The sequence below is a fragment of the Schistocerca gregaria genome, chromosome 10, assembly GCF_023897955.1.
Source record: "Schistocerca gregaria isolate iqSchGreg1 chromosome 10, iqSchGreg1.2, whole genome shotgun sequence".
Classification (NCBI taxonomy): domain Eukaryota; kingdom Metazoa; phylum Arthropoda; class Insecta; order Orthoptera; family Acrididae; genus Schistocerca; species Schistocerca gregaria.
Window position 1 is genome coordinate 140,458,379 of NC_064929.1, and position 24,163 is coordinate 140,482,541.

A 24,163-nucleotide genomic window follows, 5' to 3' on the forward strand; every position below is an offset into this window, starting at 1 on the left:
ATTTTCTTATTTTTTATTTTATTTATTTATTTATTTTACATATTTCATGCTTTTGTGCAACACTATGAAAGCTTGAAATCCCCAGTATTAATTGTCCCAATGGTTTCATTCCCTCTGTTACATCCAGTAGGTGTGCTTTTCGGCATGTTGTAATCTGTCCTGTGAGTGCCTGTTGCCATAGTTTTCTTCTGGTTGAGGAGCATGTTGTCTGGCTTTATCCGAAGACAAAGTCCAACTTCTCCTATCTATAGCAGTAGTTAGTTGACCAGAAATGGTCTGATACTGACTTCCTGTAAGTATCAGTATCAATCTCCCCTTCCTAAGTATCAGTACCAATCTTCCTTTCCATTCCTTTTTAAAGTGTAAGCCACACCTAGTGGAACTCAGCATAATGATGGTTCTAACTGGTAACAGATCAGCACGTGAAGATCAGTCACTGTCGGTGCCATTTTAAAGCTCGCATTGATCTGTATCATAGCTTCATCGTGGCCAGAACAGTTTGACAAAGTGCACATTGGTAGACATTGCTCAGATATGAGAGCCTTCAGCTGCACATACTGTGGATTTGAGCAGCTATAAGAAAGTCAGTTAATTATTGCCCCAAGGGGCTACCGTCCAGTAGTTTTTCTATTTAGGTGCTTCATAAATATACTACACTCCTGGAAATGGGAAAAAGAACACATTGACACCAGTGTGTCAGACCCACCATACTTGCTCCGGACACTGCGAGAGGGCTGTACAAGCAATGATCACACGCACGGCACAGCGGACACACCAGGAACTGCGGTGTTAGCCGTCAAATGGCGCTAGCTGCGCAGCATTTGTGCACCGCCGCCGTCAGTGTCAGCCAGTTTGCCGTGGCATACGGAGCTCCATCGCAGTCTTTAACACTGGTAGCATGCCGCGACAGCGTGGACGTGAACCGTATGTGCAGTTGATGGACTTTGAGAGAGGGCGTATAGTGGGCATGCGGGAGGCCGGGTGGACGTACCACCGAATTGCTCAACATGTGGGGCGTGAGGTCTCCACAGTACATCGATGTTGTCGCCAGTGGTCGGCGGAAGGTGCACGTGCCCGTCGACCTGGGACCAGACCGCAGCGACGCACAGATGCATGCCAAGACCGTAGGATCCTACGCAGTGCCGTAGGGGACCGCACCGCCACTTCCCAGCAAATTAGGGACACTGTTGCTCCTGCGGTATCGGCGAGGACCATTCGCAACCGTCTCCATGAATTTGGGCTACGGTCCCGGACACCATTAGGCCGTCTTCCGCTCACGCCCCAACATCGTGCAGCCCGCCTCCAGTGGTGTCGCGACAGGCGTGAATGGAGGGATGAATGCAGACGTGTCGTCTTAAGCGATGAGAGTCGCTTCTGCCTTTGTGCCAATGATGGTCGTATGCGTGTTTGGCACCGTGCAGGTGAGCGCCACAATCAGGACTGCATACGGCTGAGGCACACAGGGCCAACACCCGGCATCATGGTGTGGGGAGCGATCTCTTACACTGGCCGTACACCTCTGGTGATCGTCGAGGGGACACTGAATAGTGCACGGTACATCCAAACCGTCATCGAACCCATCGTTCTACCATTCCTAGACCGGCAAGGGAACTTGCTGTTCCAACAGGACAATGCACGTCCGCATGTATCCCGTGCCACCCAACGTGCTCTAGAAGGTGTAAATCAACTACCCTGGCCAGCAAGATCTCCGGATCTGTCCCCCATTGAGCATGTTTGGGACTGCATGAAGCGTCGTCTCACGCGGTGTGCACGTCCAGAACGAACGCTGGTCCAACTGAGGCGCCAGGTGGAAATGGCATGGCTAGCCGTTCCACAGGACTACATCCAGCATCTCTACGATCGTCTCCATGGGAGAATAGCAGCCTGCATTGCTGCGAAAGGTGGATATACACTGTACTAGTGCCGACATTGTGCATGCTCTGTTGCCTGTGTCTATGTGCCTGTGGTTCTGTCAGTGTGATCATGTGATGTATCTGACCCCAGGAATGTGTCAATAAAGTTTCCCCTTCCTGGGACAATGAATTCACGGTGTTCTTATTTCAATTTCCTAGAGAGTGTATTTTATCAAACTGTATGGAGTCCCCTACAATATGTTCCTCTCCCAGAATTTATGTACAGAATTTGTTGTCAGCAACTGGAGACGAGACCGCTGTATTGTACTTTTTGTACCTTGCTACAGATTTTCTGACACAGACTTCCCCATTAAGGACATGCTGGAAAGAGCTACTGCTGGACTTAGCACTCAGGTGCAGCTGGATGATGTAAGTAGAAGGCGGGACTTCAGATATTAATTTTTTGCTTTTACAGTAGTTTTACTAATCGCCAGTGTCAGGACATTAAAATTTTTTTAATGGCCTGCAGTTATTCATTTGTGCATACAACAAAATATCTATCACGATTTATTGGTTTTAGCATCTGTTGCACTTTTGTTTTCATTTCATGTAAGTTTATAAACATGGACAATGTGTGCTACATACACATTATTACTTGGCAAGGCATGTAGTAACCTTGCTGTAACAGGAACTGACTTGTTATGTGGCTAAGTACATTCACATTCCAATTCAAACTAGTGCACATTGTTACCTCACAGAGCGAGCGTGAAAAGTGACCTTCACATAGAGCGATGACAACTTGCTGTTAATGACATTAATTAGAATGAGAAGGTGTGATAGCACTGACAGAGAAAGTAACAGGAGGAGCAAACAAATGTTGACAAGCAAAAGTTAATGGAACAATGTGCAAATTATGGAACTGCCCAAGTGATGCAGAATTCAGGTATCTACCCTAAAACAGAACAAATAAAATGCATACAAATATTTTGTTGATGTCTCTGCAAAAGCTTCACAATGTGTGTCACAGAAACTAGACTTTGACGCTACCAAAGAAACTCTGAGAAGAAACTGGTCCATCTGGGTGATTTCATTTTAAAAGGTGCCTGAATAAATGAGTCATTATATATTTTTCGTACACCTTGCCCTATGAATAAATGACGAAAAACGAAAGTGTCTTGACAGTATTTTCCAATAACAGTGCAAAGCAACATTTCTTTGTTGTGATGCAGAGTTTCATTTCATGGTCATTTCTCCTCTTTAAAATACTGGTTAGAAATGAACAGTGCAAAAAATTAAAAATATGTAGAAACTAGGAAACAGAACCTGAAACTCCAGTGCCACTAGCAAAAACAGTGAATTTTATTGCTTTGGCATTAGAAGACTCAAAATGCCATGTATTGGACCAAAAATGTATGTGAATACTACTGGACGAGACAGACTGTGACAGATGAGGAAACTGAAAATATAATAAAATTGGTCAGACAGATCCAAGTAGAGAGTTGGCATTATCATCTGCGACCAAGACATCAGACGAGGAATCGACAGTCACCACTGTGGAAAATAGCAAAGTCACCACGGACGGTACTTTTAAGGATACTGCTAAGTGGCGCATTGTGAAATAAAAAAAAAAAAAAGAAATATTGTACTTTCTGTTTCATTGTTCTAAATGGGAACTTCATTCTCCAGGTTTTTAAAGATGTGTAGCATGTCACAACCCTCCACTTGTAAAAATACTGAGGTGTACGCTGTTGATAACTCCTCTCTTGCTGCTTCTCAGGCATAAACACGATGGTGCTTCGTTGCTTCTCGGGCATAAACACAATGGTGGTGCTACCAAGACCAGGTTACCAATTTGGTTTGCTGAGTGATAGGTAGACCTATAGAAATGTGTTCAGGTGGATAAATCAATCGAGAAAATTGTCAGTTCGCAGGCAGACTGGACAGTTGACTAGTACATACCTTCAGGAGGCAAAATTTCAGTACTGGTGAGAGACAAAATTAAAAGTGGGGGGAAAAACCTTTTACTAACATTCTGAACTCTTAGTCCCTTCGCCAGACAGGATAGATTGCTGTGTCTGGAGGGGATGAGTTGGTTATTCAGAAACAAACTTGTGACTGATCAGTGTTCGATCTTTCTGATGTTTTGGGCACCTCTGTGAAACTGCAGTGTGAATGACCAATCCTTCTTCCCAAATCTATCCCTCTTTCTTCTCTAAGGAAGAGACTTAAACTCCTGAAAGGTAGGAATAGTTTACTTTAGAATTCATTCACCAGCAGGACTGAAAGTTTGATGTTGATGGTAGGTTTGATTTCCACATGAAAAATAATGGTGATATCTGGATATCACAGCGAATTTCTAATTACAGTGGTGCCACATTTTCAGTTAGTTTTCCCTCCACCCCCTTATATTCTTATGTTGGCACTTTTTGTTAGACATTGTTACACTCTGTGGATATGTTACAACAAATGTTAGTCGGTGCCAGATTGGGAATCGAACCTGAATTTCATCTCAGACAAGAAGAGAATAGAAGCTTTCAAAATGTGGAGCTACAGAAGAATGTTGAAGATGTGTAGATCAAATAACTGAAGATGTGCTGAATTGAATTGGAGAAAAAGAAAATTTATGACACAACTTGACTAAAAGAAGGAATCGGTTGAGAGGACACATTTGGAGGCATCAGCGAATCCTCAGATAATGGATGAAGAGTGAGGGGAAAAAATTGTAGACAGAGACATATGTATCAATAGAGTAAGCATTTTCAAATGGATGTCAGTTGCAGTCATTATTCAGAGATGAACATACTTGGCACAGGATAGACCAGCATAGAGCCCTATCAAGCAGTCCACAGCTTGTGGTTTAGTGCCTAGCATTGCTACCTCTGGATCACGGGGTCCCGGGTTCGATTCCCTGTTGGGTTAGGGATTTTCTCCACCTGGTGACTGGATGTTTGTGTTGTCCTCATCATTTCAGCATCATTCATGAAAAGTGGCAAGATTGGACTGAGTAAAGATTGGGAATTTGTATGGGCACTGATAACTGTGCAGTTTGGCATGCCACAAACCAAACATCATCATCACCACCACCTGTCAAGCAAGGTTTTGGACTGAAGACAACAGTAATGCAGTGTAGAACTGATGTTTCACTTTAGTCTCCTCCTATGTCCAAAAATATGTTCTTCGTGTTTTTATTATCTGAGTAAGTTTTTTGTTTCTCCTTCTCAACCTTGCGAAACCAATCCTTCCTCGCTCCCTGAAGGGGTAATAGCTTTGAAAGCCTGAAATAGTTTTTTGTAGTTTGAAGTGTGCCTATCAGCAGTAACAGAACTTTGCCTGGTGAAGTTAAGCACTGGCCAGCCATTCTGTGTGTGTAATTGCAATTTTTGTATTCACTTTCTGAATTAGAAGGAGACCACTCACCAAAAAGCAGAAGCACTGAGGCATTGATAGGCAACAAGAAAGAAAGAAAGAAAACAAGCTAGCATTCAGAGTAATCCTTTTGGAGCTAGAGTAAACACACACACACACACACACACACACACACACACACACACACACTCTCTCTCTCTCTCTCTCTCTCTCTCTCTCTCTCTCTCTCTCTCTCTCTCTCTCTCTCTACATGGTGCTAGCGAACAGTGCCAATGCTGAATTTTGGCATGTGGACTGGGTTCATATACATCTACATCTACATATATACCCGCAAGCCACCCAACGGTGTTGTGTTGGGTTGGGTGGGCAGAGGGAGAAGCAGAGAGAGGGATAACTAGCAGTTTGGAGGGAGGCAGCTGGTTGTTTTGCTGTTTAGGAAAGAGGGAGGAAAGGGTGGCAGTACAGGGTGGGACAAATAAAAGTGGCCTGGAGAACAGAGTTCCACAGTACAAGGAAATGCAGCAGAGGAAAGGAAATACAGAACTAACCTGACTATAGCAGATTTTGAAAGTTACTACCATTCATCTCCTTACACTTTTGGGCTCTGGTCAGCAAGTTGCTGAAAGTGGATCAAAGCTGGACTGCTGGAATTCCTGCAATTTCATCCAAAACATCCTTCCGCAGTTCTTGAAGACTATGAGCATTGTTGCAATACACCTTATACTTTAGGGCTCCCCACACAAAGTAATCACACACTGACAGATCAAGTGAACTGGGTGGCCAGCTAGGGCCATGATCATACTGACCCTGCTAACAGCTCTGTGAGTTTGAGATATTCACTCTGCAGCGGAGTGTGCGCTGATATGAAACTTCCTGGCAGATTAAAACTGTGTGCCAGACCGAGACTCGAACTCAGGACCTTTGCCTTTCGCGAGTACATGCTCTACCAACTGAGCTACCCAAGCACGACTCACGCCCCATCCTCACAGCTTTTGTCATTCTGGAAGCATCCCCCAGGCTGTGGCTAAACCATGTCTCTGCAATATCCTTTCTTTCAGGTGTGCTAGTCCTGCAAGGTTCACAGGAGAGATTCTGTAAAATTTTGAAGGTAGGAGACGAGGTACTGGTGGAAGTAGAGCTGTGAGGATGGGGCGTAAGTCGTGCTTGGGTAACTCAGTTGGTAGAGCACTTGCCCGCGAAAGTCAGAGGTCCTGACTTCGAGTCTCGGTCCGGCACAGTTTTAATCTGCCAGGAAGTTTCAACTCTGTCAGTTGTGAAGGCTGTGTAAATGTGCTCCAAGGTTTGGGTGACTGTGTGTACAGTCTCCCCATCCTGTTGGAATTAACTGTAGGTCTTTTCTGCCCTTTATTAATGCTGCCACAAATGGTTTCAAAATGTTGGCAATGCAATGCAATGCACAAAAGTCAGCATCTGATGAAAGAAGATGGGACCAATAATGTGGCATGCCGACACTGCACACGAAATCCCAATCTTCTGATCGTGCAATGGTGTGCCGCGTTAAGTTATGCAAATTCTCCACTGACCAGAACCTGTGATTCTGAGAGTTGACGTAAACAGCTCAGGTGAAACCGGGCTGCATCAGACAGAAAGAAGAGCTCCGTGTCCAAGCCACTCATTTTTATCCCAGTGAACAGCTACTCACAAAACTGTAAGCACTGAGGAGCATCTGCTGGTTTCAATATGTGAACAATACACTCAGTGCAAGATCCATATGGTTCAGAACTGGTTGTCTGACACTTTTGATGATATGTTTTGATGTAAGAATTTTGGTTTCCCAATAGCTCCGATTTAAATATGCTGGATTAATATGTATGTAGCATAGTTAAAAGGGTCCCTAGTAAATCTTAACATTCCAGTGAGATGTTGTTACGGACCACCATTGAGGTGGCATTTGCTGTCATAACATTGCATCTTGCAGGTGCACTTCAGAGCGATATTTGAGGCCGTGATTCGAACTAAAGATGGGCACATCGAATGATTGTGATCTATATATCAGTGGTGGGCAATGAAAACCTCATAACTCCACTTTGTTTAATTTTACAGGAGAAGGAGAAATGGTTTCTTTAAAAAATACATAAAATGTTACAGCCAATATAGCTACGTGTATAACTACCTAGTAGAAACCTAGTATTGACAAATAGAGATATCCAAGTACTTTCATATCTCTCTTTGATAACTGAGTTACTGGAATCATGAACTTTTCACAGACAGATAGTTAGGAGGTTTTCATTGCCTACCATTGATATCACTGTCATGTCGATGTAAAAGGATTTTTTATAATATTCAATATTTTGCTTATGAAATTTTGGGTAAAGGAAGTTCTACATTTGTCCGGATTTTGGCAGAGTACCCTTATTTGTGTGAATGATGTACATCTGTCACAAATGACTTTACAGTTACTTTTAGAACACATTAACTAATTTTTGCTGATGAGAGACTAATGCCTTTAAAATATTTAATTTTCTTCCTTGTATTTACAGCTGAAAGCTTTCCGCGAATCGCACAGGGGGCAGTTTGCCTACACATCTGCCGCCATAGAGCGTGCCATTGAGTCTCTGCAGGAAGTGGTGTCTTGGACACAACGTTTTCATAGAGATATTGCAAACTGGCTAGACTCGCCGGCTGCAGCCGTTCCGCATGACATGTATCGTGCCATGACGCCTGCTGCACGACCTTCTATCCCGGTTGTCTCTTCTACGAGGGCATCACCGGTTGCTGTGTAGAAATATAGCACTATTGCAGCAGTGAAGTGTTCCTTTGATTTTGACTGTGTGGAGACACACTTGCTATTCATCAAAACAGAAATGAAGACTGCCACAGCAACTTCCAGTGACTTCCTGTCAACTTGATTTTATTATCAATACTAATATCCATAAAGTATTGAATTTTCTTTGGCAGGAACCAGCACTGTTGGTACATAAAATGACCTATGAGTTCCATTTCAATTGCTGCACTGTATGTGCTATAGTTCGTTACTTCATCTGGCAGAATTTGGACAAATACGCTCACCATAAAGTAGCAGGAACTGACAAAAACATTTTCAAGTGTGAGTTTCTTTTCCTTCTTTCTATTAAAACACTAAGAATCCATAATTTGTCAAATGTGTGAAAGTGAAAAACGATAGTCAGTTGAAGAAAATATTACATAACTTAAATGTCATTTTATTTGTTATGCTAGGTTCTTTAAACATTTGGACAAAATAGTCTTACATACTACACTGAGCTGAGAAGTAATGTGTATAAGAGTACTGATAATAAAACATCGGCAGTAAAACAGAACTTTCAGTAAGACTTGAAAGAGATTCTACTGTTAGCATCCTAGTTCATGATTTTAGAATGGCATTCTTGATAGTGGATAACTCATTTAATGCTAATTTGCTTCTTTTTATGATACAACATTTTTGTGTCCTTGTGCAGTGACCAATACAGCTTTTTTATATAATTTTCAAATGTAGTTATCAATGACAAATCCATATTCTTCCAAAGAAAATATTCTGGAAAACAAAATTAATACGTTTTCTCTGGAGTATTTCAGTGTTTATCTGTAACTGAATGAATTCATAATCTGTAATTGTTCCATTAAAATGCATTACAAATGTTTGTAGTACTGCCTTCATAAAGGAGTTAAAAATCAATGTTGGCTAGGAATGTGAACACAAAGTTAGTGATGGAAATGTTTCATCAACAAACAAAAACTGTCATAAAGTCAAGCTGCGACAATTTAGCAAAAAGCATTCAGGACGTCAGCAGCAGGTAGTACAATGTATGATGGCTGGAAGCATTTCATGAATAAATCATTCCAAAGATGTCTTAAAGACAACGTTTGTGCAAGCTTCTTGTAAATAGTACTGTAAAAAAGATGCTGTAAGATAAAACTTTCTTTTGAGTATTTTACCTCTCTGTAATAAACCTATAGTGTAACATTTTCACTGAAATGAAATTTCATTTAGATTTTTGTAGTTTTTGTGTGATTCCTAAAGAACAGTCATTTTAATAAAATAATGTATTTATTTACTGTGCCTGTGTAATGGATTTATGTGAGTAACTTAACAAAGACTGAAAGGAACTACTAGATATTGTGCCTTCTGTTAAAATATATAGACAGTATATATGAAAATTTGTGATTGAAAATGTGAAATTGTACCTTAAATTAACCTCTGAGCTCGAGTCCTTAAATCCCCTACCTCCTTCTCTCTCTCTCTCTCTCTCTCTCTCTCTCTCTCTCTCTGTCACACACACACACACACACACACACACACACACACACACACACACACACGCACACCAATAATCTTAGGTGATTGCTTGCTTATATTATTGTTCCTTATTTCCGTTACTGTAAAATATACAGTTTGTTTCATTGCATCATCTGATAGGTGTGTGTGTCCTTGAACTACAATTACAGTTTTAATTACCACATACCAGGAAAACATGTAATAATCAGAAGTAAATAAATACTATATTGCAGGGATATAACTGTTCGTAATAGCAAAATAAATAAGTCAAAATTGTATTTTGTTAATTATATGAATTTGTATTTTTAATGTTTGTTTTGAATAAAGAAGTTCTATACGTTTTTGCAATTATAAGTATTACTCAAAAAATCCTTATCACCAGTCCAGTTACTATTTGTTTACTGGACCATGTCTCAAACTTTAAAGATTGCAAGACAGTATTTAGAAGATACCATTACCTATAAAAAACATGAGAGATGCTTTACAGACCTATGTTCAAAAGATGAAAGTTGTAACCAGACAAAAGAAAGGGAATGTAGATAAACTATGAAGAAGGGAGCTTTTCATGTGATGACATCACTAAGCAATTCTTCTGATGGGAGCACTATGACTGTGTGCTCGCCACAGTATCTGATCAAAAATTAAAGGCAGTCTGAACACTGGTTAATCCTGTTAACATCACACTTCATATTGTGTCAACTAACTTATCTGATGATTAATTTCCTAGGCATATTTTGTCAGAATGAGTGAACAAAAAATTATGTGATTACAGGTTATAATTCTAGATGTCCAGAGCCTCAGACATTCCACCAAAGGCATTTTACAATGCTTACATATTTTGAGATCCACTGTTGTGAAAGCAGTAAACCAACTCAGTCTCATACAGCGATTAAAGTAACAAGTACGCACCACTAAAAGATGCTATATTAACTAAACCGTACAGCCTCATCAACTTCTCTAGATAATTTAAGATACAGATCTGAGTTGCCTTAGCAAACTTTGCCCAAGTCCTGTGGCAGTGATGGAAAAACGAAGTGTGGCCTGTAGTTACTTAGTTAGTTACATGTTCCATGATTTTGTTTTGTACAAGAGACCATAATTATGTGAATTTAAATTTACATCGAAAATTAATTTGTACATGTGGCTAAATTCTGAACTTTTTTTTCCAAAAAGAAAACAAGGTACACAGATGTGATTTAGTAATTCCTACCCACCATCTTTTACACATTACAGTAATAGAAATACTTCTATGGAATAGGAGGCATTGTCAAAGAGAAACTTCCTAAGTTTGTTTTCACATTTTACTTTGCTGGCTGTCAGACATTTTATATCACTAGGTAAGTGATAAATTTTTGTTGCAACATTGTGCACTCCTTTTTTGCTAAACACAACATTAATGTGGAGTAATGAATGTCATTTTTCATTGTGCTATTGTAATTATATACCTCACAAACTTCATGATGGGATAAATACATTGTGAATCAGTAGTCACAATGCCCAACTCATCAAACAGATGTCTACAAGATGATAGTGGGTAAGCACCACGTATTATTCTTACTGCATTTTTTTTTTGCACAATGCAGACTTTCTTTTTAAAGATGAGTTAGCCCAGAACATTATTCCATATGACATTATTGAACAAAAATATGTCAACTTATTGATTTCTCTCTCCCCACAATCTGCATTGTTTCTTAGTTCAAATGTGGCTGAACTAAGTTGCTTCAGGAGTTCCAAAATGTGTTTTATTACAATTTAAATCCTCACCAATATGGACTCCTAACATATTTGAAGTTACCACCACATTTATTATTTCCTCACCATGAGTTACATTTATCACTTGTATAGTACCCCTGCATCTGCAGAACTGAATGTATCGTGCCTTTTTAAAATTGAGGGTGAGGCCATTTGTAGAAAACCAGTCAATGATACTTTTAAGAACTTTGTTTACCATTTCTTCTGTTTCTGTACATATGCTTGGCTTGATTACAATGCTAGTGTAATCTGTAGTAGAAGTAGAAGTTTTTGTCTCATAACATACAATTTTGAGCCATTGACTTAAAAGTACAGGAGACTCATCAAAATATAAAACCTTGTTTCCAATTTTCCTGATAACACCAGTAATGTAATATACAGTACTGAATAATTACTCAATTAAGCAATTAATTTTTCTTCAAAAGTAACAAACATTTAAGATAAACAGTCCTAAGTACTTGCTCTCTCCTGCTCAAATTTTCAGGTTGTCATTTATGAATTCTTCTACTGAATAAGCATTTCTGCAACAGTTTCTCATACAAGGAGTTTTTCAGTGTTTCTAAATTTATGCTGAGCAATTCTCTCCATTTCAGGTTGTTATAAATTTTCATACCCACATAATGTGGAGTTTGAGCATAAAGTTTTAAATGGTGGTTGGGTAGTGTAAAATGATTTTGATTTCTGAAGTTGTAATAATGTTGAAAATGATTTGTTACAAATAAATCAGCATCACTGGTACAAAGATAATCAGCTCATAGGTATAGTGAGGGAACACTTAGTATACTCATATTTTTAGGAGTGGGTGACATGATTTTCTTCGCCCTACATTGTGCATATTTCTAATGATGGTTTTCTGAAGTTTTAGTATTCGATACATATGGTTTGAGTTACCCCAAAATACAATTCCATAACTTATTACTGACTGAAAGTAGCTGTGATGTACTACTTTTCTTATGCTCATTCTGGTAGCAAAAAGAAATAATTCTGCTAGTTCTGTATTGGTCAGAAGATAGTTTACATACATGAGTAACAATAGTGGACAAAAATTAAACCTTAAGGGACCTCATACATTTTTTCTCCCCAGCTAGGATTATGTCCCCAGTCTATATTGCTCGAATTACTAAGTACAACTTCTTGCATTCTTTTGGTTAGATATGATATTACCCATTGGTTGGCTGTACCATCAATCCCATAAAACTTTAATTTACCTTGAGAATACTGTGATTCACACAATATTTCTTGGCATTTTGACCTTATGGTGACAGTTACTGTATGGTTTCTTCATAGCACTGTCCATTGATTGTGGTTCCATTTTCAAGGAAGTCAATAATTGGAGAGCTTGTGAAGTCAAAAAAGGAGCTAACTATTGCCTTATTGGAACTTACGTGAACAGTTTTGGATTTCTTTGGCTGGCGTCAGTTGGGCTATTTCCACTGTTGGCTTTGTGTTTGCCCTCAAGCTAGAAATAGTGGCACCATGGAAGATCACTATGACCTCCTCCTTGACCTGCAGGTGCTCTTTGTTTGTCGAGTTCCTTCAGTGTGGGACCACAGTTAATGTGCAGAGAACTGAGCACACTTTGCAGAAACTATGATGGGCCGTAAAAAGTTTCAGAGAATCATCCTGTTTGCAAGATTGTGCTCATCCTTCACAGCCAACTGGACAGGGCTACGCTTCAGCAATTTGGTTAGAAGACAGTGCAGCATCATCCGTATACCCCAGATCATTCACCACATGGTTTTTACGTCTTTGGTGACCTGAAGAAAGACGTGCCAGGATGTCGCTTTCAGTAAGACAAGGAAGTGCAAGGATGGATGCGGTTGTGGATCTGTCAGAAGCCAACAGCATTCTACATAAATAGGAATTGATAGTCTCATCTCCCAGTGACAAAAATGTCTTTACACATGTGGTGATCACTTTTGAATGTAACTATTCCATGGTCCTGTTGTAGCAGATGTTCAGTCTTCCTTTGACTGTATCCTCAATGAGTGATCAGCAAACGTAGCTGTGTACGGACCTCTGCAGCAGGTGCCTCGTTCCTGCACCCATGCTGACTGCTGTTCATCGATGATGAAGACTGGAATTTGCATGCCAGCACTGCGAGAGGACGTCCACTGAATGGTGGGTGACAAGTGAATCACATTTTACACTCCATCAGTCAGTTGGCCATTGGTGTGTATAACCCTGCAACACTCGTTGGAAGGGTCCAGGCCAGAGCAGGGAGTGGTATGGTCTGGGGAATGGTTTTGTGGCATCCCTTGGCTGGTCTCGTCATTCTGGAAAGCACACTGAATCACCACAAATAGACATGTCCACCTGTACATGCAGTTTGTTTATTCCTCTGCATGACAGTATGTACCATCAGAACAGTGCACACAGCTCTCAGTGTATGTGCATGCTTTGAAGACCATCAGGATGAATTTACTGTACCACCCTGGCCAACTCCCTGGACTTCAATCCAATCAAGAATCTATGGGACCACATCGATCTGGCTGTGTTTGCAGTGGTTCACGAACTGAGAAATCTAGTAAATCTGGCCACAGGACTGTAGGCAGCATGGCCGTACATTCCTGTTAGTACCTTCCAGAACCTCACTGAATCTCTTCCTGCACGAAGGCACTGCAAAAGGTTGTTATTCAGGCTTTTGACAGGTGGTCATATTAATATGACTGGACCGTATAGATTTGTGAGGATTGTGTGATAATTTCCTGTGACTAATATGCACCACTGTTCTGATCTGGAATATACCATATTCAATACTTTTGAGACCCAGAAAATGAATCACTAGGGGAAGTTGATTCACTAGCAGTATTACATTGTTCTTTGTGGTTTACATTTGCCAAGTACCACTTATTAGGAGTGAGGGTTGTTATCCATAACCTATCAAAGTTATAGGTCATCCTGTGCGCACAGTGATGAAACATTTGATTGCTTACAGGGATGAAAAATCATTCTTCATATACAGGGCATTACAAAAAGGTACAGCCAAACTTTCAGGAAACATTCCTCACACACAAATAAAGAAAGGATATTATGTGGCCATGCGTCCAGAAACACTTAATTTCCATGTTAGAGCTCGTTTTAGTTTTGTCAGTATGTACTGTACTTCCTCGATTTAATGCCAGTTGGCCCAACTGATGGAAGGTAATGTTGACTTTGGTGCTTCTGTTGACATGCGACTCGTTGCTCTACAGTAGTAGCATCAAGCACATCAGTACATAGCATCAATCTGTTAGTGTTCATCACAAACATGGTTTTGCAGTCAGTGCAATGTTTACAAATGCGGAGTTGGCAGATGCCCATTTGATGTATGGATTAGCACGAGGCAATAGAGGTGACGCAGTACGTTTGTATCGAGGCAGATTTCCAGAATGAAGGTGTCCCAACAGGAAGACGTTTGAAGCAATTGATCGGCGTCTTAGGGAGCATGGAACATTCCAGCCTATGACTTGCGACTGGGGAAGACCTAGAACGATGAGGACACCTGCAATGGACGTGGCAATTCTTCATGCAGTTGACGATAACCCTCAGCATCAGAGAAGTCGCTGCTCTACAAGGTAACATTGACCACGTCACTGTATGGAGAGTGCTACGGGAGAACCAGTTGTTTCCGTACCATGTACAGCGTGTGCAGGTACTATCAGCAGCTTATTGGGCTCCACGGGTACACTTCTGCGAATGGTTCATCCAACAATGTGTCAATCCTCATTTCAGTGCGAATGCGCTTTACGGATGAGGCTTCATTCCAACATGATCAAATTGTAAATTTTCACAATCAACATGTGTGGGCTGACGAGAATCTGCACGCAATTGTGCAGTCACGTCATCAACACAGATTATCTGTGAATGTTTGGGCAGGCATTATTGGTGATGTCTTGATTGGGCCCCATGTTCTTCCACCGACCCTCAATGGAGCACGTTATCATGATTTCATACGTGATACTCTGCCTGTGCTTCTAGAACATGTGCTTTTACAAGTAAAACACAACATGTGGTTCATACACGATGGAGCTCCTGCACATTTCAGTTGAAGTGTTCGTACGCTTCTCAACGACAGATTTGGTGACCGATGGATTGGTAAAGGTGGAACAATTCCATGGGGTCTATGCTCTCCTGACCTCAACCCTCTTGACTTTCATTTATGGGGGCAATTGAAAGCTCTTGTCTACGCACCTCCGATACCAAATGTAGAGACTCTTCGTGCTCATATTGTGGATGGCTGTGATACAATACGCCACTCTCCAGGGCTGCATCAGCGCATCAGGGATTCCATGCGACTGAGGGTGGATGCATGTATCCTCGCTAACGGAGGACATTTTGAACATTTCCTGTAACAAAGTGTTTGAAGTCACACTGGTACATTCTGTTGCTGTGTGTTTCCATTCCATGAGTAATGTGATTTGAAGAAGTAATAAAATGAGCTATAACATGGAAAGTAAGCTTTTCCGGACACATGTCCACATGACATATTTTCTTTCTTTGTGTGTGAGGAATGTTTCCTGAAAGTTTGGCCGTACCTTTTTGTAACACTCTGTATAGTTACAGCTTAAATGCTGTGTTACGCATTGTTTTCTATAGTGAGGCAAGTAGTGGTGTGAGGAAGGTATACAACAATACTGAAAATATATGCAAAGGTTTAGGATGAAATCTCCAGTTTCTCTTTTTTTATTTAAACTGACACTTAACATGAGTCTCATTACTATAATTCTGTGAGTGGAAACAGCATGACCAGTAACTTTACCTGTAAATGGACCTGTATTCTATCACATTTTAACTTTTTTTTTAACAAAAATCAGTGTTGTCTTGTAAACGTTAAGCAGGCAGATCTGAATTAATTAATATAACTCAGGGAACAGCTGCTTGTTTTCGTAAGTAGTATATTTCCTGTTCCCATTTTAATTGTTCAAGATACCGAAACGAGGTTTCTGCAAATGTTAGTAGGCAGAGGGGCACATAATTGTGTGCCTATTAGTTCATTTATCAATTGAGATGTCAATGGAAGTGTGGGTCTTTTAGTGGAATGACATTCTTTAAAACAATATTCAAAAGCTGTTGAAAACTGGAGTTTAGTGATGTAACATTTTGAACCAATGCCTTTTCTATAACATACTAACAATGGTGTGCTGCTTTATGATCACCACCAAAAACCATAAAAAATGCAGATTTTGTTAATTGCTGTCTTTTATTAACAACATGCTTTTTAAGGCAGAGCTCATGCCTAAATAGCATATTTGTGGTGATAGTTGCATCTGCTGCAATACACCAATAAGACTTTAATTTTTAGATTACATTTGACTGAAAAATTAAACAATTAAAGACTTCAGTGGCTGATTCACAGTCGCTTTCTGAATTGTGTAGGTGGGAACTCTCCCTGCAGTATATCCTACATTCCTGTAGCCTTCCTGGTGTCAACCTTCATTAGTCACTGCCCTTAACCCGCCTATCCCCTTCCCTGCTCCCCCTCCAACACTGCACAGCCTCCTATTCCACCAACACACCCACTACTCTCTTTTCCCTCCTCTGCTTCTCTCCTATTCCACTCATCTTCCCTTCCCCTTCCAATCAAATCCCCTCCCTCAAACCTCCCAATTGCACGTAGCAAGCCGTACCCTATCCCCCCCCCCTCCCATCCCTGCATGCTCCCACAAGCCCCTCCCCATCTCAGGTTCCTCCTTACCCCCACCATCCACAGATTACTTCTCCCATCAGATGCAGTTGCTGTATGCAGTCCATCCTCACGTGTGTGTGTGTGTGTGTGTGTGTGTGTGTGTGTGTGTGTGTGTGTGTGTGTGTGTGTGTGTGTGAGTGCGTGTGCACGCACATTTTTCCTGCTTTAGAAGAATGACTTTTAGCAAAAGCTTTTTGTTTTACCTCTCAATGACTCAACAACTATTCTTAAGGTGAGGATCAATCTGTCCTTTCATAATACTGTTATTCCATCCTGGATTTTCCACTGTTTAAATGTTTCCTTCGAAATTTTAAAATATCAAGTACATACCTGGATCACATTATTTACAAAAGCTGGACGAAAAGTATCCATTTCCCCAGCCCTGTTGGTATTGCTAGGATTAATGTTGACATTGAAGCTTTTCTGAAAAGTGTCTAAGAAATGTGCTAAAAATGTAAATGTCGTGCGACTAAGGCCTCCCGTCGGGCATATCGTTCGCCGGGTGCAAGTCTTTCGATTTGACGCCACTTAAGCGACTTGCAAGTCAATGGGATGAAATGATGATGATCAGGATCACACAATACCCAGTCCCTGTGCAGAGAAAATCTCAGATCCAGCTGGGTATCGAACCCGGGGCCCTTAGGATTGACACTCTCACACTGACCACTCAGCTACTGGGGACGGGTGTAAGAAATGTGCTGAAATTGAAAGGCAAGGTAGCGAGCACCAAGTGTGGTTCTCATGGCAGGTTCACTTATAAACCATGCGCACACATTTGAAATAGTTTTCCTAAGATCCTTCTGATAATCCATGAGTTGACCTATAGTTCCTTTTACAGCAATTGTTGCTACAGATTTATCTATGTCAAATAAAGTAGGAAATACAACAGTATTATGTAAAGGGTAGATTGATAACCACTATGTAGAGGAGACATTGAGCTGCAGACAGATACAATGAAAAGATTGTTATACATTGAAGCTTTGTGCCAAAAAGACTTCTTGCAAAATAGAACCACAACCCCTTGCCTCATGGCTCGTATCCCTGTAATAGACAGACTTGTCCCATGTATCCTTCCACTACCACCTACTCCTATCTAGTCGCAGCCATCTCCTCCCATCAAAGGCAGGTTTGCCCTTGAAAGCACGTGATCTACAAACTATGCTGCCACCACTGTGCTGCTTTCTCCGTGGGCATAACAACTAACAAGTTGTCCAATGGATTAGATACCATCCTGCTGTGTCTCAGCACCTGGTAGAAGTTGGGCACTGGACCTGTACGCATGGAGATATGAGCCTGGAAATATGTGGCACGACCCACACCTGTTCATACAGACACTTGAAGGCAGTACACAAGTCAGTGAGCTCCTGTCAGAGATGACCTAAACCTCATCAGTGACGGAGAAGACAACCAGCAAGAAGGCATTCATTTCGAAAATGTTTCCAGCTTAGTGACTATTTACAACTAGCTGTACAACCATTTTGTATGCAGCATTGACAGTGAATTGACTCCACCTTAGGTGACCAACATACGGAAGAGTGGGGCTCAGTCAGGAGAACCGAGACAAGCATATGCTCGGAGGTTAATCAAAGAAACAGTAGCTCCTGTATCCACCTGTAAATTGACATCCTGGTTTGCAATCATGAGGGTTATAAACATCTTAGTGGCAGAATGGCTGCCCTGAGAAACTACCGTCTCCAGTCCATGCACTGTCCCATGATGCATGTGTGGAGCAGCAGCTGGCTGTCCCAATGGTTGACAACAGACACTTCATGGATGCCTATCTTTCCCATGGTGAGTGCTTCAGTGATCCAGGCAGTCTGCACATGGGTGTGGCCTGAGGCAGTCAGGCAATGATGGGAGACACTACTGCATACACCACCAGGGCAGGGCAGGGTGTTCAGAGGCCACTGACGCATCCAAAATCAATGTATCATTACCCTGCAGATGGGAAGAGGACTTATGACAATCCTGCCCCTGAGGTGCCACTTGTTTACTTCCAAATCAGGAATCAATTGGACCACAACACCTTGGATCACAGAATCTGTGTATGAAATTTTGCATGCCGCATTTGTACATGTGAAATTGTAACATTCTACATCTACATCCATACTCCGCAAGCCACCTGACGGTGTGTGGCTGAGGGTACCCTGAGTACCTCTATCGGTTCTCCCTTCTATTCCAGTCTCGTATTGTACGTGGAAAGAAGGATTGTCGGTATGCTTTTGTGTGGGCTTTAATCTCTCTGATTTTATCCTCATGGTCTCTTTGCGAGATATACGTAGGAGGGAACAATATACTGCTTGACTCTTCGGTGAAGGTATGTTCTCGAAACTTTAACAAAAGCCCGTACCGAGCTACTGAGCGTCTCTCCTGCAGAGTCTTCCACTGGAGTTTATCTATCATCTCCGTAACGCTTTCGCGATTACTAAATGATCCTGTTCTCCTTTGGATCTTCTCTATCTCTTCTATCAACCCTATCTGGTACGGATCCCACACTGCTTAGCAGTATACAAGCAGTGGGCGAACAAGCGTACTATAACCTACTTCCTTTGTTTTCGGATTACATTTCCTTAGGATTCTTCCAATGAATCTCAGTCTGGCATCTGCTTTACAGACGGCCAACTTTATATGATAATTCCATTTTAAATCACTCCTAATGCGTACTCCCAGATAATTTATGGAATTAACTGCTTCCAGTTGCTGACCTGCTATTTTGTAGCTAAATGATGAGGGCTCTATCTTTCTATGTATTCGCAGCACATTACACTTGTCTACATTGAGATTCAATTGCCATTCCCTGCACCATGCGCCAATTCGCTGCAGATCCTCCTGCATTTCAGTACAATTTTCCATTGTTACAACCTCTCGATACACCACAGCATCATCTGCAAAAAGCCTCAGTGAACTTCCGATGTCATCCACCAGGTCATTTATGAATATTGTGAATAGCAACGGTCCTATGACACTCCCCTGCGCCACACCTGAAATCACTCTTACTTCGGAAGACTTCTCTCCATTGAGAATGATATGCTGCGTTCTGTTATCTAGGAACTCCTCAATCAAATCACACAATTGGTCTGATAGTTCATATGCTCTTACTTTGTTCATTAAACAAAGACTCGACATTCGCAAATCCATCACAATGAGCAATACAACTGACCAGGTTGCTTGTGGGTATTGACAGAACTTGAGGAGTGATATGACCACGTGGAACTGGTGAAAATAATAATCGGACAGCAACGAACACATCTCCTCAAATGTGAGTGTGGTAGCATTTGAGAGAGGAACCAAGAAAAACATCAGTAGGAAGACCAAGAAAGGAAGAGCGACTGTTGGAGCGCATAATCCAGAATTCATAAAGCGACTGAGTGCTGTGTTTCTGTTACTGCAAATATGAATTTCAGTCTTCTCCAGCTTCATTAAATGGCGAAATGCAGGTGGTTGGCTCTTTTTATTGGGAACTCTGAACCTATAAGCAATCTGATTAAAGCTGAATTTCCTCACGGAGCAATTCATTTCGTTGTTGAAACTGATGTTGGAACTGCTGCTGCAGGTGCAAGCTGTTTATATTGCTGTTCCAAGAGTAGCACGAGTTTTGCATCCTTGGGAGACCACTAACCTTTTACCTCATTTACACTCCAGTGTTCCGGCCCGGCCCAAGATACTAGATACGTTGTGGCCTGTCGAAGACGACGCTGCCCTTCGAGTGTCCGGCGTGTATGATGTACGCTGCGAATGTGGCAGCATGAATATCGAACAAACAATTCGCACGGTTGCGGAGCGTTGTACTGAGTATAAGTGTCATATAAAACAAAGGGAGTCGGCCATCGCGGGTCATTGTCTAGAAAATGGACATAAAATACAGTTCGAAAATACAAAAGTGTTGACTCATACATCTACATAGTGGGACTCCGTTATAAAGGAAGCGCCCGAGATTCGTTTAAACAACAACAATTTCAACAGAGAGCAGGGGAACACACTCAGCAGGGCATAGGGCGGGCGTTGGACAGGGAAAGAAAGCAGAGACAGATGCGCGACGCGGCAGCGGCAGTTTCAAACGTGGCGGCTGCCCCTGGCGCCACCTGACGTCACCGGTGCTGCCGCGGGCAATAGCTCCGCCAGCTGCCCGGTCGACTTACGCGCGTGTTCCACATTGCTGATGATGTAAACATGCCTACACAGGGTGTTACAAAAAGGTACGGCCAAACTTTCAGGAAACATTCCTCACACACAAATAAAGAAAAGATGTTATGTGGACATGTGTCCGGAAACGCTTAATTTCCATGTTAGAGCTCATTTTAGTTTCGTCAGTATGTACTGTACTTCCTCGATTCACCGCCAGTTGGCCCAATTGAAGGAAGGTAATGTTGACTTCGGTGATTGTGTTGACATGCGACTCATTGCTCTACAGTACTAGCATTAAGCACATCAATACGTAGCATCGACAGGTTAGTGTTCATCACGAACGTGGTTTTGCAGTCAGTGCAATGTTTACAAATGCGGGGTTGGCAGATGCCCATTTGATGTGTGGATTAGCACGGGGCAATAGCCGTGGCGCGGTACGTTTGTATCGAGACACATTTCCAGAACGAAGGTGTCCCGACAGGAAGACGTTCGAAGCAATTGATTGGCGTCTTGGGAGCACGGAACATTCCAGCCTACGACTCGCGACTGGGAAAGACCTAGAACGACGAGGACACCTGCAATGGACGAGGCAATTCTTCGTGCAGTTGACGATAACCCTAATGTCAGCGTCAGAGAAGTTGCTGCTGTACAAGGTAACGTTGACAACGTCACTGTATGGAGAGTGCTACGGGAGAACCAGTTGCTTCTGTGCCATGTACAGCATGTGCAGGCACTATCCGCAGCTGATTGGCCTCCACGGGTACACTTCTGCGAATGGTTCATCCAACAATGTGTCAATCCTCATTTCAGTGCAAATGTTCTCTTTACGGATGAGGCTTCATTCCAACGTAAATTCTCACAATCAATATGTGTGGCCTGACGAGACTCCGCACGCAATTGTGCAATCACGACATCAACACAGATTTTCTGTGAACGTTTGGGCAGGCTTTGTTGGTGATGTCATGATTGGGCTCCATGTTCTTCCACCTACGCTCAATGGAGCACGTCATCATGATTTCATACGGGATACTCTACCTGTGCTGCTAGAACATGTGCCTTTACAAGTACGACACAGCATGTAGTTCATGCAGTATGGAGCTCCTGCACATTGCAGTGTTCGTACGCTTTTCAACAAAAGATTCGGTGACCGATGGATTGGTAGAGGCGGACCAATTCCATGGCCTCCACGCTCTCCTGACTTCAACCCTCTTGACTTTCATTTATGGTGGCGTTTGAAAGCTCTTGTCTACGCAACCCCGGTATCAAATATTGAGACTCTTCGTGCTCGTATTGTGGACGACTGTGATACAATACTCCATTCTCCAGGGCTTCATCAGCGCATCAGGGATTCCATGCGACGGAGGGTGGATGCATGTATCCTCGCTAACGGAGGACATTTTGAACATTTCCTGTAACAAAGTGTTTGAAGTCACGCCGGTACGTTCTGTTGCTGTGTGTTTTCCATGATTAATGTGATTTGAAGAGAAGTAATAAAATGAGCTCTAACATGGAAACTAAGCGTTTCCAGACACATGTCCACATGTACCTTTTTGTAACACCCTGTATAAGCGAGAAACCGTAGCAGCCACGGCAGTCAGTGAACTCTTGACGAAGATGGGGATCGAAAGCTTGAGGATTTTATTCGAATTGACGCGGCTTATTCAATCCTACTTTTCTAGATAAACATCCATCTTCAAATGCGTTTCCCACTTTGTCGTGTATCTCCTTTGCTGATGTAGCCTTTTCTATATGAACATAATTTACTACACCAATCAAAAGGGTGAGTTTTAATTTGGCCTTCCGATTCTTAGCAGAAAAACTTGATTCCGTAGGTTTCGATGTACTATTTATGACGTCCCACAGGTCATCCAAATACAAATACACATCAACGGCAAATTTCTAGCTTGCATAATTCTTGCGACCTCATTTACTTTTATTCACCTTATAAACAATGCAACATCGTATTAACTTATGTGAACTTTTGGGCAAATAAAAGTCGCTGTGAAATTCATTATTTCACTTTAATTCAGTGCTGGGTCTGTAATCTGTTGGATTCTTTGCTTAGCTCGGCGAAATGACGTGGAAAAAATTTGTAGGGACAAAATAAAACTTACTTCTTACTAAAATATGAACAGATTCTACGCGTTGGCTACGCACAACATTTCGTTGCCAACCAATAACCATACCATATCATTCGACAGAGGTCTAATACACTCAGCAATATAATATACACACTGGAAGAATACTTTGTTCAACAATTCGTCGTAAATAATCAATCACTACTTGAAAAGAATATTCATGCTAACACGTACAACAATAGAGGAAAAAGTGATCTTTATTACCCACTATTAAAGGCACCAGTGGCTCAGAGGGGAGTTCAATAAGGAGCAACAAACATTTTGATTATTTGCCGAATAACACTGACGGATAGCAAAGCAAGTTTTAAACCTGACCTAAAATCATTACTACTCGACAAATTATTATTTAAAAACAAGTAGCTTGTACAACAAGGCTAGCTTTTTAAGTGTAGCTGCATAAGGAGGACAAAAAAAATGTGTGTCTCAGAATGTGAGCAAGCATGCATAACCTGTAAACTGACTCGTTCCAAATTATTTTTATAAAAGAATCGTTCAAATGATCTACTTGACATGTAACGCTACGGAGATGCAAGTCAAACTCCTAACAAGTAAGATGTTGGAGTCCGTGGAGAGATTTACTGTTCAAAATTTGAGAGGATCGCGATATGTTTAAGAAAAGCACCACATTACTCCCTCTCACAGACGTCCACAACATGACGACGACAAAACCAGGTAATTTGGAGTTCATACAGTTGACTGACAGCTGCTCTTCCCAGACACCGTTACGAAAGAGCAATGGAGGAGACGGCTGTCGTCCATAGCAGAAGTACCCCCCGCCATAAGTCGTAAGGTGGCTTGTACAGGAGAGTTACCACTACGTACAGCAAACAGCAGCGGGGGACGTGTTTACCTGACAGTCACCAAAACTGAAGCAAAAACGCCAATAGGAGATATCGAAACATCTCGTGGGCTGGTCTACTGAATATCTTGAAATGGACTCCATCCAGTGTACCTTACAAGGAATAAGACGCAAAGCAGTGACGTATGTGACCTTGGACAGTTATGA

The 24,163-nt window shown here is 41.7% G+C and overlaps 1 protein-coding gene across 1 annotated transcript in view; it reads left to right on the forward strand.

Moving 5' to 3' along the window:
• Positions 1–9,816, forward strand: part of LOC126293305 (aminopeptidase N-like) — a 721,098-nt gene extending 711,282 nt beyond the window's left edge. Inside the window, exon 20 of the mRNA XM_049986438.1 lies at positions 7,721–9,816. Within this exon, the coding sequence (XP_049842395.1) occupies positions 7,721–7,963 (243 nt within the window). The 3' untranslated portion in view covers positions 7,964–9,816. The remainder of the gene's footprint in view (positions 1–7,720) is intronic.
• The last annotated feature ends 14,347 nt before the right edge of the window (positions 9,817–24,163 follow it).